We start from the raw sequence: 15,376 nt of genomic DNA, 5'->3' as shown, positions 1-15,376 counted from the left end.
ACTGCAGAATATGGCATTTAAAATATTTTAATAACTTAGGGCTTTTCATGATAATGAGACATGTCTGCTCCTGGCAGCACCAATCTACTTCAAGAGGAAGATGGGCACCGAAGAGGCTCCTTAAGGAGTTTGATAGCCATTTGGGCAAGAAACTGCTCTTGCCTGGACTGTTGCATAAACTGGACACAGAGAACCCGCAGAAAGAGGACTGCTGAACTTGCCTAAAGGTGAGATGGTTTTTCGGGGTTCCTGACTCATAAAAGAGTCTGCGAGACATTCTACAGGACACAGCAAAAAGTGACTGAACTGTCTTTGGAATTTCCTGCTTGATGAAAATGTCTGCTGGATACTATGGGCCTGTAGGCCGAAGATGGATGCCCCAACGGTACAAAAGAACTTTGGGTGACTGTCCAGGCAGCGAGATGTCTCTGTCATTTCTAAAGTTTGAAGTTTCTTATTTCTTGTTTACTTAGGTAATATTATATCCTTCTGGAGTCTTTGATGGAGTTGAAGAATGGTTAGTTATAGTTATAGTTTTCCTTACTTATGATAAAAGATAAAATAGATATAAATATTGTAACTGTAATTCTTGCTTGATAACCATTTTGTTATATGTAATTTTACTATGTTAAAGTTAAAGCCTTTCTTTTTTGTTTAAACAAAAAAAAGGGGAAATGATGGAGGAATTACTTTCATTTAATAAAGAAACTGCCTTGGCCCATTTATAGGCCAGCCCTTAGGTGGGTGGAGTAAACAGAGAGAATGCTGGGAGAAAGAAGCCGAGTCAATGAGTCGCCATGATTCTCCCACTCCAGACAGACGCAGATTAAGACCTTTCCTGGTAAGCCAGCTCATGGTGCTACACAGAATATTAGAAATGGGTTAGATCAATATGTAAGAGCTAGCCAATAAGAGGCTGGAGCTAATGGGCCAGGCAGTGATTAAAAGAATACAGTTTCCGTGTAATTATTTCGGGGCATAAGCTAGTCGTGCGGGCAGCCGGGTGGCGGAACACAGCCCCGCCGCTCTTATTACAACAAGGAAATTTTCAGCCAGGCATATTGGCACAAAAAAACAAAAACTATATTAACTATTACCTTAAAGTAAGGAAAGGAAAAATAACCAAAATACAGATACAAAAGTGAAAAGAAATCAGGAACTGGTATAATCTTAGCCCATAATTTTACAAGGCTTCTCTGAGAACCAATGAGTGAATAAAAACACTTTATGGCCTGAGCTCAGTACCCAAATCACACCACAGCAAAGAATCAACCTCTGAAAGCTATCCTTTGACCTTCACATGTACACTATACACACATGTCCACACTCAAAACACATACCACACATACACACTGATAAACTTTAAAACTTTAAAAAAAAAAAAAGAGGAAAATGTTTTTCTTGAGTTTGGACTTTGGTCTATAAATGCCATTTGACAATAAAAAATACAAGGAATTCTTCAAAAACTGTTTAGCTCTAAGGCTACCATAGTAACATGGTGATTAGGAGCCCAGATAAATCCTTCAAGGACAGAAAGAAAACAACCTTTCTAGTATTTCTCAAGGTAAGGAATTCTCTGGACACACAGACGGACAGATGGACACAGACACAGACACACACACACACTTTCTCTAAAAAATAAATGGTTTATTTTCCCGTCATGTGTGTGCAAGTTTTGCCTCTATGTATGTATGTATGTGCACACAGAGGTAAGAAGAGGGTGTCAGATCCCCTAGAACTGCAATTATAAATGGTTTTAAGATACCATATGCGTGCTGAAAACCAAATTCTGCTTCTCTTCAAGAGCAACAAGTATTTCTAACCACTGAGTCCCAATAAATTCAACTTAAAAACAAATTTCTTAGAGGCTGGAGAAGTGGTTAAGTACACTGGCTGCTCTTCCCCAGACGACTCATTCGGTTCAATTCCCAACAAACACATAGCAGTTCACAAACATCTGTAACTCCAGTCCCAGGAGATCCAGTGCCCTCTTATGACCTCCATGGGCAGGCACTTCATGCATGTGGTACACAGACACACACTCAAGCCAACATTCGTATGTATTAAATAAAAATTAAAATCTAGCCAGGGAGTGGTGGTGCATGTCTTTAATCCCAACAAAGACAGGCAGATGTCTGTGAGTTTGAGGTCAGCATAGTCTACAGAGTGAGTTCCAAGACAGGCTACAAAGCTACAGAGAAACCCTGTTTAGAAAAACCAAGAAAAAAAAAATCTAAAAAAATTTTAAGAAAAGAGCCAGGCAGTAGTGGCACATACCTTTAATCCCAGCACTTGGGAGGCAGAAGCAGGCAAATCTTTGAGTCTGAGGCCAGCCTGTTCTACAGAGCCAGTTCGAGGCTACACAGAGAAACCCTGTCTCAAAATAAAAAATAAGTGAGAGAGAGAGAGAGAGAGAATTAAGGAGAGAAGATAAAGCCTGTTATGGTAGCACATGACTTTAATCTCTGCACTCAGAAAGAAGAGGAAGGAGAATCGCTATGAATTTGAGACCACCTTGGGAGGGAGGGAGGATGGTGGAGGAAAGAGGTTAAAGAGACTTAGGAATGAGTTAAATTCTTCTGGAAAATCTAAGTAAACTTGAACTTGGTGATAATTTCATAAATATAACATCAAAAATACATGGTACAAAGTAAAACAAGCTGGGCAGTGGTGGTGCATACCTTTAATCCCAGCACTTGGGAGGCAGAAGCAGGCAGATGTCTATAAATTCAAGGCCAGTCTAGTCTACAGAGCGAGTTCCGGGACAGCTAGAACTGTTACACTGAGAAATCCTGTCTTGAAAAAAAAAAATAAAAATTTCATAAAAAATAAAAAATTTTCAAACTTCTGTGCATCAAAAGATGCTCACAAGAATGAAAATACAGTCCAGGGATGGGAGAAAATATTTGCAAATCACCTACTAAGAGTTCAACAGCCAGAAACTAGGTGACAGTAGCACATGCCTGTAATCCTAGCACCTAGTAGACTGAGAAAGGGAGCTGACAAATTCTAGGGTAACTCAAGCAACACAAGGTCCAAGCCAGCCCCAAATAAACAACATGACCTTATCTCAAGGAAGAGTTTAGTATGTAGAATACATGTATAAAAATTTCCACAATTGACCAATGAAAGACAAACTCAGTTAAGGACCAGACAAAGAACAAAGATTTTTAAATAGACATTTTACCAAAAAGGGTATACCAATGGCCTATAAGCATATGCAAAGATACTCAACATTATTATTAGAAAAACATGCCAGGCAGTGGTGGTGAACACCTTTAATACCAGCACTCGGAGGCAGAGGCAAAGGATATCTTGTTCCAGGCCAGCCTGGTCTATAGAGAAGTACCAGAACAGCCATGACTACACAAGAAACCCTATCTCAAAAAGAAAAGGGGGGGCGGAGAAATAAGGAAGAGAGAGAAGAGGGGAGGGGAGGGGAGAGGAGGAAAGGAGGAGAGAGGAGGGAAGGGGAAAAAAGAAATGAACAGAGGTGGGGTTGGAGAGAGAGGCTCAGTGAGTAAAGGCACTTGCCACTAAAATGGGCAAACTGAGTTCAGTCCCTAGGACCCAAAAAGTGGAAATAGAGAATCAATTCCTAAGACGTTGTCACCTGACTTTTGCATGTGCAACATGGCATGTCTGAGCACAAATACACTAAATGTAATAACAAAAAATAAAAAAATAAAAACTAAGGGAGTGGTTTGGAGAGATGGCTCAGTGTTTAAGAGCACTGACCGTTCTTCCACAGGACCTGGGTTTAATTCCCAGCACCCACATGGCAGCTAACAACTGTAACTCCAAGATCTGACACCCTCACACAGACATAAATGCAAGTAATACACCAATATACATAAAATAAAAAAAATAAATTATAAAAAAATAAAGGGAAGCAGGGTTCAATTCCCAGCACCTACACTGAGGCATTTCACAACCATTCACTCTTAGAGGATACAATGCCTCTGGCCTCTTTGGACACCTGCATTCACACGCACATAACTACACACAGGTGGCCTTAGGGTTTCTATTGCTGTGATGAAGCCATGACAAAAGAAACTTGGGGAGGAAAGGGTTTATTTGGCTCAAACTGCATAGACACTGTTCAACGTAAGTCAGGACAAGAACTCAAACAGAGCAGGAACCTGGAGACAGGAGCTGATACAGAGGCCACAGAAGATTGCTCTTTACTAGCTTGCTCTCCATGGCTTGTTTAACCTTCTCAGAGAACCCAGGACCACCAGCCCAGGAATGGCACCATTCACAATGGGCTAGGCATCCCCCCACCCAATCACTAATTAAGAAAATGCTCAGGGGTTAGAGAGATGACTCAGTGGTTAAGAGCACTGGCTGTTCCTCCAGAAGTCCTGAGTACCAACACTCACATGGCAACTAACAACCTTCTATAATGGGAGCCAATGCCTCCCTCTCCTAGTATGCAGATGAAAACATAGTCATATACATAAATAAATCTTTCATTTAAAAAAGATTAAAAAAAAAAAAAAGCTGGGCAGTGGTGGCACACGCCTTTAAACCCAGAAGAGGCAGGTGGAGCTCTATGAGTCGGAGGCCAGCCTGATCTACAAAGTGAGTTCCAGGACAGTTAGGACTGTTATACAGAGAAATTCTGTCACAAAAAAAAAAAAAAATCAAAAAAGGAAAAAAGAAAGAAAGAAAAGAAAATGCCCTCCAAGCCTGCCTACAGCCAGATCTTAAAAAGGCATTTTCTCAACTGAAGCTCCCTCCTCTATGACTTTTAGCTTGTGTCAAGTTGACATAAAACTAGCCAATATACACACCTATAATAAAATAAATTTTAAAAAATTAAAAAAAAAGATGCCTTTACAAGAATCAAAAAAAAAAAAAGAAAACAAGGAAGCAAGCAAATCCAAGTCATAATAAGATGCTATCTCATATTCACTAGTATGGTCACTGCCGAACAGGAAAAAGAAAATAAGAGGTGCTTATGCAGACATGGAAAAGCTGTAGTCTCCATACACTCCTTATGTGTGGAAAACAGTACAGCAAGTAGGTACAATAGTCCTGTGGTGCCTCAAAATGACAAACATAGAATCCCTATATAACCTAGCAAATGCCAAGTATGTGTTCTAAAAAAAAAAAAAAAAAATGAAAGGCAGGGACTCAGATACTTTCAGATACTTTATAACAATGTTTACAGAAGTATTACAACAAACCTACAAGACCAACTGATGAATGAAAAAATAAAATCTGATTAAGCTGGGCAGTGGTGGCGCACGCCTTTAATCCCAGCACTCGGAAGGCAGAGGCAGGCGGATCTCTGTGAATTCGAGACCAGCCTGGTCTACAAGAGCTAGTTCCAGGACAGGCTCCAAAAAAACCACAGAGAAACCCTGTCTCGAAAAACAAAAAAACAAATAAATTAATTAATTAATTAAAAAAAATAAAATCTGATTATATACAATGGGACTTTTTTCAGGTGTAAGAAGGAATGGGAAATTATGACACATGTGACAACTGGTGTAACCTTGAAAATGTTATCCTGAGTGAATCAATCAGACGGGACAGGACAAATGCATGATTCCAGTTACATGTAATATCCACCAGAGACAGAAAATAAGAGTTTGTCAAGGACGGGAAGAGATCTATGTGGAATGACTGCTTAGTGTGTAAGTTTTCTATCTGGGCTAAAATAAATGGTGACTGTTTCATTACACCATAAATATACTTATAATCCATTGAATTGTACATTTTTTAAAGATTTAATGTATATGAGTGCTCTATCTGCCTATATGACTTTATGCCAGAAGAGGGCATCACATCCCACTTCGGATGGCTGTGAGTCACCACGTGGTTGCTAGGAATTGAACTCAGAACCTATGGAAGAGCAGCCAGTGCTCTTAAGCTCTAAGTCATCTCTCCAGCCCCATGAATTAACACTTTAAATCGTTAAAATGAGACTGGGCATGGTAGTCTTTAATCCCAGTACTCAGGACGTAGAAGCAGATAAATCTGTGTGTTCCAGGCCAGACTGATCTACATGGTGAGTTCCAAGACAGCCAGGGTACAAACAAGAAAGAAAAAGAAAAAAGGAGAGAAAGGAAAGGAAAAGAAAGGAAAGGAGGGAAGGGAGGGAAAAAGAAAAGCCCTATCTAAAACAAAAATAAATGGAAATAAAATATTAAGAAAAATTAACCTTTTAGTTATTTTAATCATAAAATATTAAAACAAATATAAAACAAATTTGTAATACAATCAAAACTCATGATCTATTCCTGTATTTCCTATTCCTGTCTACATGAAATTCAATTTTCATGTATTAAATTTTCATGAATTATATGAAATTATATGAAATGTAATACACATTTCTTAAGTTTCATTTTATCAGCTGGGCGGTGGTGGCGCACGCCTTTAATCCCAGCACTTGGGAGGCAGAGGCAGGCGGATCTCTGTGAGTTCGAGACCAGCCTGGTCTACAAGAGCTAGCTCCAGGACAGGCTCCAAAACCACAGAGAAACCCTGTCTCGAAAAACCAAAAAAAAAAAAAAAAAGTTTCATTTTATCATTAATGTGTATGTGTACTTATGTAAACTTATGTTGTAGAATATTAGTTGAAGATTGTTACATTTGTTTAAGCTCTGGAACATGTAATGATGCAATGATGTGTTGCATTCTTTTATGCTGCATTTGTGTAACTCTACAAAGCTGTGTTACTTTGCCTGTCTAAAACACTTGATTGAATAAAGACCTAAATGGCCAATAGTTAGGCAGGAGAAATGACAGGTGGAGCTGGCAGGCAGAGAGAACAAATAGGAGGAGAAATCTGGGAAGAGAGAATTGAGGAGCAAGAAAAGGGGGAGAGAACATCAGGGGTCAGGAACCCAGCTACACAACCAGCAACAGAGGGAACCCACAGACAAAAGGTACATGAGATATTCTCTGTGTAGCCCTGGCTGTCCCGGAACTCACTCTGTAGACCACAGATGGGATAATTTAAGAAAAGCTAGCTAAAATAAGCCAAACTAAAGCCCCTCATTCACAAGAAAGAATAAGCTACCTGGCAGTGGTAGCACACACCTTTAACCTCCAAAGGCAGAGGCAGGTGGATCTCTATGAGTTGGAGGCCAGCTTTGTCTTCAGAGTGAGTTCCAGGGCAGCCAGACAGCCAGGAGTGTTACACAAAGAAACCCTATCTTGAAAAAGCAAAAAAGGAGAAGGAAGGAAGAAAATAAGACTAACCCTCTTGAGTATTTACTTGGGAGCTGGGTGGTGACCCCCAAAGAGTATACCACATGCCCAAAAAGGAAACAGGGTATTGGATACTCTGGACCTGGAGTTATGACTAGTGTGAACCACCTGACGCAGATGCTAAAAATCCAAGTCCTCTGGAAGAGCAGTAACACTCCTTCAACAACTGAGCCGTCTTTCTAGTTCAAAAAGATTTTTTTTCTTTGTTTTGTTTTTATTTTCCAAAACAGGGTTTCTCTATATAGCTCTAACTGTCCTGGAACTTGCTCTGTAGACCAGGCTGGACTTAACTCAGAGATCTGACTGCCTCTACCTCCAGAGTGCTGGGATTAAAGGCATGCACCACTATCACCTATTTTTAGTTTATGCAGATGGGTGTTTTGCATGTATTGTCTATGAACCTTGTGTGTGGCACCTGCAAAGTATAAGTCAGCACTGGATTTTCTGGAACTGGAGCTATAGATGGTTATAAGACCATGGTGGGTGCTGGGAACCAAACTCATGTCCTTTGGAGAAGCAGTCAATGCTCTTAACTGCTGGGCCATTCTAGTCTGTATAATTTATTACCCTAATATACTTTTTTGAGATTTATTTACTTATTATGTATACAGTGTTCTGCCTGCATGTGTGCCTACATTACGGAAGGTTGTGAGAGCCAGCTTGTGGTTCCTGGGATTGAACTCAGGACCTCTTGAGTGCTCTTAACCTCTGAGCCATCTCTCCAGCCCCTAACATAATTTAACATTTCTTTTCTTTTCACAAAGTTATTATTACACTCTCATGTCTTTCTACCTTTATCCCCTAAAAATAAAGTAACAGCCTGAAAAGTGTCAGTCACAACTAAGTTCATATATATGCAAGCATAGACATTGTCACGGAAAGTAAGTGTATTTTTACAAACACGTAAACATAGTGTTTATGCATACTGAGAGTATCTCAAATTTACTACATGGAGTCTGAGCATGAAAATGAATACAGTGGTGGCGCACACCTTTAATCCCAGCACTTGGGAGGCAGAGGCTGATCTCTGTGAGTTTAAGGCTAGCCTGGTCTACAAGAGCTAGTTCCAGGACAGGCTCCAAAGCTACAGCGAAACACTGTCTCAAAATACAGAAAACAGGCCGGGCAGTGGTGGCGCACGCCTTTAATCCCAGCACTTGGGAGGCAGAGGCAGGCGGATCTCTGTGAGTTCGAGACCAGCCTGGTCTACAAGAGCTAGTTCCAGGATAGGCTCCAAAACCACAGAGAAACCCTGTCTCGAAAAACCAAAAAAAAAAAAAAAATACAGAAAACAAAACAAACAAACATCAACAATAAAATGGATTATGGATGCAAAAGACTTTGAAAATATCGGATATAAGGCCAGAGAGATGGCTCAGCAGTTAAGAACACAAGCACAATTCCCAGCACCCACGTGCATCTCTCAACTGTCTGGAACTCCAGTCCCAGGGGATCCAACTCCCTCTTCTGGACTCCACAGGCACTGTAATGTAGTACACACATACATGCAGACAAAACACTCATACACATAAAAAATACATTTTTTTAAAAGATTTATATATTGAATGTAGGCTGGACCTGGATTCAGTTAACTACACCCACATGGCAGCTCACAACTATCTGTAACAACAATTCTAAGTTATCTAATGACCTCTTCTGGCCGTCAAAGGCGCCGTGCATGCATGGGGCACACACATACATGTAGGCAAATACTTATAAAATAAAAACAAATTAATCATTTAAAAAAATATGTTGGGCAGGACATCTGAAGAGAAAGCTCAACACTTAAGAACACTGGCTGCTCTTCCAAATGACCTGGGTTTGAATCCCAGTACCCATGATGGTTTCCAACCACCTATAATTCCAATTCCAGACCTCTGTGGACAATGTATCTAAACAATGCACAGGGGCTGGAGAGATGGCTCAGTGGGTAAGAGCATTGCCTGCTCTTCCAAAGGTCCTGAGTTCAATTCCCGGCAACCACATGGTGGCTCACAGCCATCTGTAATGATGTCTGGCGCCCTCTTCTGGCCTGCAGACATACACACAGACAGAATATTGTATACATAATAAATAAATAAATATTTAAAAAAAAAATGCACAGACACACATACACTCTGAAGACTCATATACATAAAATAAAAATTTTTTTTTTTGTTTTGTTTTTTGAGACAAGAGTTTCTCTGTGTAGCCCTAGCTATCTATCTAGGAACTCTGCAGACCAAGTTGGCCTCAACCTCATAGAGCTCAGCCTGCCTCTGCCCCCATGTGCTGGGATTAAAAAGGCTACCACCACCTGGCCAAAATAACAAATCTTGAAATCTATATATATTGAATACAAATATCCTCAACAATTTATCATGTAAAAAGCTGTGCAGGTGTTCCATGTGTTTCATGGTGGGTGTTAAAAATAATGTTTGAGCTGGGCAGTGGTGGTGCATGCCTTTAATCCTAGCACTCAAGAGGCAGAGGCAGGTGAATCTCTATGAGTTTGAGGCCAGGCTGGTCTACAGAGCTGGTTCCAGGACAGCCAAGGCTACAAAAAAGAAACCATCTTGAAAACAAAACAATAGTAATAATAATGTCTGAAATCTGGGGTGTGGCCCAAAGGTAATGCATAAAGCCCTGGGTTCAATCCCCAGCACCAAAAAGGAAAAAAAGATGTTACTTTTTTTTTTGGTTTTTCGAGACAGGGTTTCTCTGTGGTTTTGGAGCCTGTCCTGGAACTAGCTCTTGTAGACCAGGCTGGTCTCAAACTCACAGAGATCCGCCTGCCTCTGCCTCCCGAGTGCTGGGATTAAAGGCGTGCACCACCACCACCCGGCTAGATGTCACTTTTTAGATGGGGCCTCACTATGCAGCCATGACTGGGCCTGGAACTTGCTGTGTAGATCAAGCTGGGCTCACAAACCTGCCTTTGCCTTCTGAGTCCTGAGATTAAAGCCATGGTCATTTCCTGCTTAAAACAACAAAAAGTTTTGATGGCAACAATCACCTTTTCACTTGTTGAATGGAACCCATGATAAAGAATATACTTAAAAAGTCTAATTTGTTAACAAAGCACTTAGATTTTTCTAAGACATTCTATAAAGCAAATGACAACAGAATGAGTAGCAAATGAATCTGAATTTACGTTATAGTTAACTTATCCTTTATATTTCAAATAACAGACCACATGTTATACACACTCAATGAAGACTCAGTTTACAAATGGTCACAAATTGAAGAACAATTCAGAATTTCAAAACATATGCACTCAATATCAAAACTCAATATCAATAATTCAATAAATGAATTATTCGAACATACTATTAGACAGCTTCATCCATTCTATGATTGGCTAGGAAGAGAACCTAACATTTTGCAAATCTAAGACTACCTTTATTTTATATATTTATATATATTTTTTGTTTGTTTTGTTTTTTGAGACAGGGTTCTTTGTGTAGCCCTGGCTGTCCTGGAACTCGGTCTATAGACCAAGCTGACCTTGAACTCAGAAATCCACCAATCTGCCAGGCGGTGGTGGCGCACGCCTTTAATCCCAGCACTCGGGAGGCAGAGGCAGGCGGATCTCTGTGAGTTCGAGACCAGCCTGGTCTACAAGAGCTACTTCCAGGACAGGCTCCAAAACCACAGAGAAACCCTGTCTCGAAAAACCAAAAAAAAAAAAAAAAAAAAAAGACTAATGACTGAGTAAAGAGTTTTTGCTAGATGGAATAAGAATGTGGTAAACAGCCGGGCGGTGGTGGCGCACACCTTTAATCCCAGCACTCGGGAGGCAGAGGCAGGCGGATCTCAGTTTGAGGCCAACCTCGTCTACAAGAGCTAGTTCCAGGACAGGCTCCAAAACTACAGAGAAACCTTGTCTCAAAAAACCAGAAGAGAAAGAAAGAAAAAGAAAAGAATATGGTAAACAAGCATCTAGAAAAAAAATGTCAATAGCAGAATCTAGGAGTTTGAGTTTGCAGTTGCACCCTGAATTAAAGCTGTAGTTTTACTTTTCTTGATAGTTATAAACAGTTTCCTAATAAACTGAGGGAAAACATTTGCTGGCGTATAGTTTATGATTTTAAGAGGAGAAACAAACTCCCTAGGGCTGGGAGTGCACCTCAGTGGTAGAGGCTTGTATCCCAAATGTTAAAGCCCAGCACTGGAAGAGTAAAATAAGAAAAAAAGAAAAGTACAGACCTAAACAGAGAACTCTCAACAGAGGAATATAAAATGGCTGAAAGATACTTAAGAAAATGTTCAACATCCTTAGTCATCAGAGAAATGCAAATCAAAACAACTCTGAGATTCCATCTTACACCTGTAAGAATGGCCAAGGTCAAAAACACTGATGACAGCTTATGCTGGAGAGGTTGTGGGGAAAAGGTTGTGCTGGTGGGAATGCAAGCTGGTACAACCTCTTTGGATGTCAGTGTGGCGATTTCTCAGAAAATTAGGAAACAACCTTCCTCAAGACCCAGTAATACCACTTTTGGGTATATATCCAAAGGATGCTCAATCGTGCCACAAGGACATGTGCTCAACTATGTTCATAGCAGCTTTGTTTGTCATAGCCAGAACCTGGAAACAACCTAAATGCCCCTCGACCAAAGAATGGATAAGGAAAATGTGGTACATTTGCACAATGGAGTACTACACAGCAGAAAAAATAAGAACTTTGCAGGAAAATGGATGGAGCTAGAAAACATTATTTTGAGTGAGGTAACCCAGACACAGAAAGACAATTACCACATGTACTCACTCATAGGTGATTTTTAAACGTAAAGCAAAGAAAGCCAGCCTACAAACCACAATCCCAGAGAATTTAGACAACAACTAAGAGAGACTTACATAGATATAATCTGCATGGGAAGTAGAAAGTACAAAAAGCCAAGTTCTCCTGAGTAAATTGGGAGCATGGGGACCTTGGGGGAGGATTGAAGAGGGCAGGGGAGAGGCAGGGAGGGGAGCAGAGAAAAATGTAGAGCTCAATAAATATGAATCTAAAAAAAGAACAAGGAAAAAATAAATAAAATTAAGGAATAGGAAAAAAAGAAAAGACAAGACAGAAACTCCTAAGTGGCATCCAACTCAAGGGCAACCCTGTATTCAAATCACAGATCAAAACCTGGATTTTGCAGTCTTAATTACGTAACACAAGAAAAAAAAAACTGGCCGGGCGATGGTGGCGCACGCCTTTAATCCCAGCACTTGGGAGGCAGAGGCAGGCGGATCTCTGTGAGTTCGAGACCAGCCTGGTCTACAGAGCTAGTTCCAGGACAGGCTCCAAAGCCACAGAGAAACCCTGTCTCGAAAAAAACAAAAAAAAAAAAAGAAAAAGAAAAAAAAACTGTATTTCCTCGGCCACTAATGGGTTTCTGGTTTAACTATGAGGTTGAACTCACAAAGCACTTCACACGGGGTTAGGCACACAGTCAGCACTCAGTGTGTTAACAGTGTCTTTCTTCGAAGCAACACTTGTTTTATGCTGAAGGAAGAAGCATTTCGGTTAAGGTCCCATGACAATGTTTTAGTCAGGTTGCGTTAACAACTACCCCATCATTTGAGGTCAATTCCAAAAGGAAGACTGCAGATAGGCGACTTGATGCTTTAACAAGCTGGCAAGGGGAAGTAAAAGAAATGCCTTCAAAAAATATTGCTCAATCGATAGTATTGCTCTCCATCTGAAGAAAACCACTTGCAATTATATTTTTTTAAAAAAAAGTTTCAAGAGAAACTTTTACAAGGGTTCCAACAACTCCTATGTAGACAAGGCTTCACCTAGGCAGGCAGGCTGGCGGGGTACATCCTCCTAACGACAAAACTTGCCACTCTTCCACTCTTCTAACTGCAGGTAAAGAAGCTAGAAGACTACAACGTATTTCTCGTTCTCGAGAGAGAGAGAGAGAGAGAAAGAGAGAGAGAGAGAGAGAGAGAGAGAGAGAGAGAGAGAGAGAGAGAGAGAGAGAGAGAGAGAAAAGAAACCTTCCTCCAACATCAAGAGACAGCCCAACTTCTTCCGAGGTGAAGAGTACCGGGTCCACTTTGGATCTTGATAACGGTCAAGGGGGAGGGGAGAGATAGCAGGAAGATGAATTGGCTACGGTCGGTGTTCCCGCAGCACTCTCCCGGTGCCTGCTCAGAAGGCAGCCCCTCCACGACTTCTTCCCGCCACCGCTGCCCCCACCTGACCTCTCCCCAGAGAAACTTCCACGGACTCCGTTTCCCTCGAGGATGCAGAAGCGGAGCCTGACACCTTGCGTCCCCGAGACTCACCGAGTACGCACCCACCGCCCCCAAGCAGGGAAAGGGAGGGGACCGAGCGGACCACGGCCCCCGCCCCTCCCCCTCGCCGCTGGCCAGCGAGCTTTGTCCCACCTGCAGAGAGGACCCCCGGGCCGCCTCGCGCCGCCCCGCCCTCGGGCCGTCGACCACCGCGCCACCAACGAGCCCGAGGCTGAACGGGGCCGGCCGCGCCCCGCCCCCCCGCCGCCCGCCCGCCCGCAGTCCGGAGCCCGCCCGCGGCCTCACCTCACCTACCCTCTTTCGGGGGCCGGTCTCCACCTCCCGCTCCGCCATGTTGGGCCCCGCTCGGAACCGCGGCGGCTCCCGGCGCGGCGGCCGCGGCCCCTCTCGGCCCCCGCCCACACTGCAGACACGGCGCTTCACTCGCGATGGTCCGGTCCCCTTCGCCCCCGCTGGGCCTGACGCGGGAGTGACGAGGGGGCGGAGGCCCGCGCGCCGGCCGCAGCTCCTGGGGGTCCCACCGGCGTGCGCGTGGGCACGAGGGCCTGCCGGGGCAGGGGGGCCGGGACTCGGGGGGTTAATGGCCTCCAAGGGGGCCCCGTGAGTAGGATTATTTTCTCTCAGAGAAATTCCTCCGCCTGTGGTTTCTTAAAGGGATCTCCAAACCAGCCCCTTGCGCGCGTCCCTGGTGCGCAGGCGCACTACAAGCCCCTCCTCCCTTTCCCACCAAGCCCCCGGTCCTGAGCGTGCGCGGTGAGTGGCCCAGACTAGGCCAAATCCTGCTCGTCTGTTTGCTGCCAGCAGCTGCTCCCACCACTCAACTATGGCCGCTCCCTTAAAGGGACCATGACCAAGGGATGATGGCAGGATGAAAGATCTTAATGTAAGGACTGCCTGGAGGACTAGGTGAAATGACAATGAGGGGTGCACATCACCACCCTACCCCTGACTACAGAGATATTGCTAAAAAGAGAAAATGTTGATGAGTTGAAGTTCTCAGGGAACCTTTGAGCATGAAGAATCCCAACTAAGAAGAAAACGGAACAGTTATCTCGAGGAAAAACCAACACCTTGCCAAGAGGGGAAGGATAGAGACTACCAAGGACCAACTTCCAACCTTAAAATCAGATCCACTGGTGGTACTGAAGACAGAACCAACAACTGAAGATGCTCCAATAGTTATTTGTGATTAGAATAACAAAACGGGGCAGGATCCTAGACACCGGCTACTCCCTTGCTTCCAAAGTTAACATTTCAGTCATTTGACGTAAATTAAGTCAAGATACTGAGTGGCTGGTGAGGAACCTGAACCCAGACTGGAGTTGCATCACTCCAGAATTTGGAATGTACAAAACGGTCTTCAAGACAACTGGGCAAGAGGACATAAAATGGAAAGTCCCTTGATATTTCAAGAACGTGGTTGCTCTCCTGGGAAGATGGGCCATGGTAACCTGCAACTGCTGTGTGTCATCCTTCGCCTCCTCTGCAGGAACAGGAGAATCTGCCTTACAGGATAAGAACCGCGCTGTCAAAACAGGAAAAGCCAAGAAGAATGGGCTCTCTCTTTTCTGAAACACACTGAAGAGAGCTCAGGAGAACGAGAGCTTGATTCATCCCTCTGCCTAGGCTAGTCATGAAGTGCTAACACGGAATAAAACTTTCCTAATGGAATCTTCGTGATGGCTTAGGGACAAAAGAGAGACATGTAATAAGAAATACAAAGAAATTGGTTGGGGTTGGGTTGGATCAGGCTGGGTTGCTCTGTAGCTCAGGCTAGCCTGGAACTCTTGATCCTCCTGCCTTGATCATCCAAGTGATTGGAGTGCTGGGATAATAGGAAATTCACAAAGAACTAATCTTTTAAAAGAATGTAAGTCTCTGACTGAAGAGGTGTTATTTTCCATGGCAATACTTACTC

At 42.8% G+C, this 15,376-nt stretch overlaps 1 protein-coding gene across 4 annotated transcripts in view; it reads right to left on the bottom strand.

Annotated features, from left to right (window-relative positions):
• Positions 1-14,142, bottom strand: part of Zmym4 (zinc finger MYM-type containing 4) — a 127,107-nt gene extending 112,965 nt beyond the window's left edge. For all 4 annotated transcript variants that reach the window (XM_057784085.1, XM_057784083.1, XM_057784082.1 and 1 more), the window contains exon 1: positions 13,753-14,142. In XM_057784085.1, the coding sequence (XP_057640068.1) occupies positions 13,753-13,791 (39 nt within the window). In that variant the 5' untranslated portion in view covers positions 13,792-14,142. The remainder of the gene's footprint in view (positions 1-13,752) is intronic.
• Between the last annotated feature and the right edge of the window lie 1,234 nt (positions 14,143-15,376).

Source organism: Chionomys nivalis, chromosome 11 (assembly GCF_950005125.1).
Source record: "Chionomys nivalis chromosome 11, mChiNiv1.1, whole genome shotgun sequence".
Taxonomy (NCBI): Eukaryota; Metazoa; Chordata; class Mammalia; order Rodentia; family Cricetidae; genus Chionomys; species Chionomys nivalis.
The sequence above is the reverse complement of the archived record's forward strand: the minus strand, read 5'-3'. Positions and strand labels throughout refer to the sequence as shown.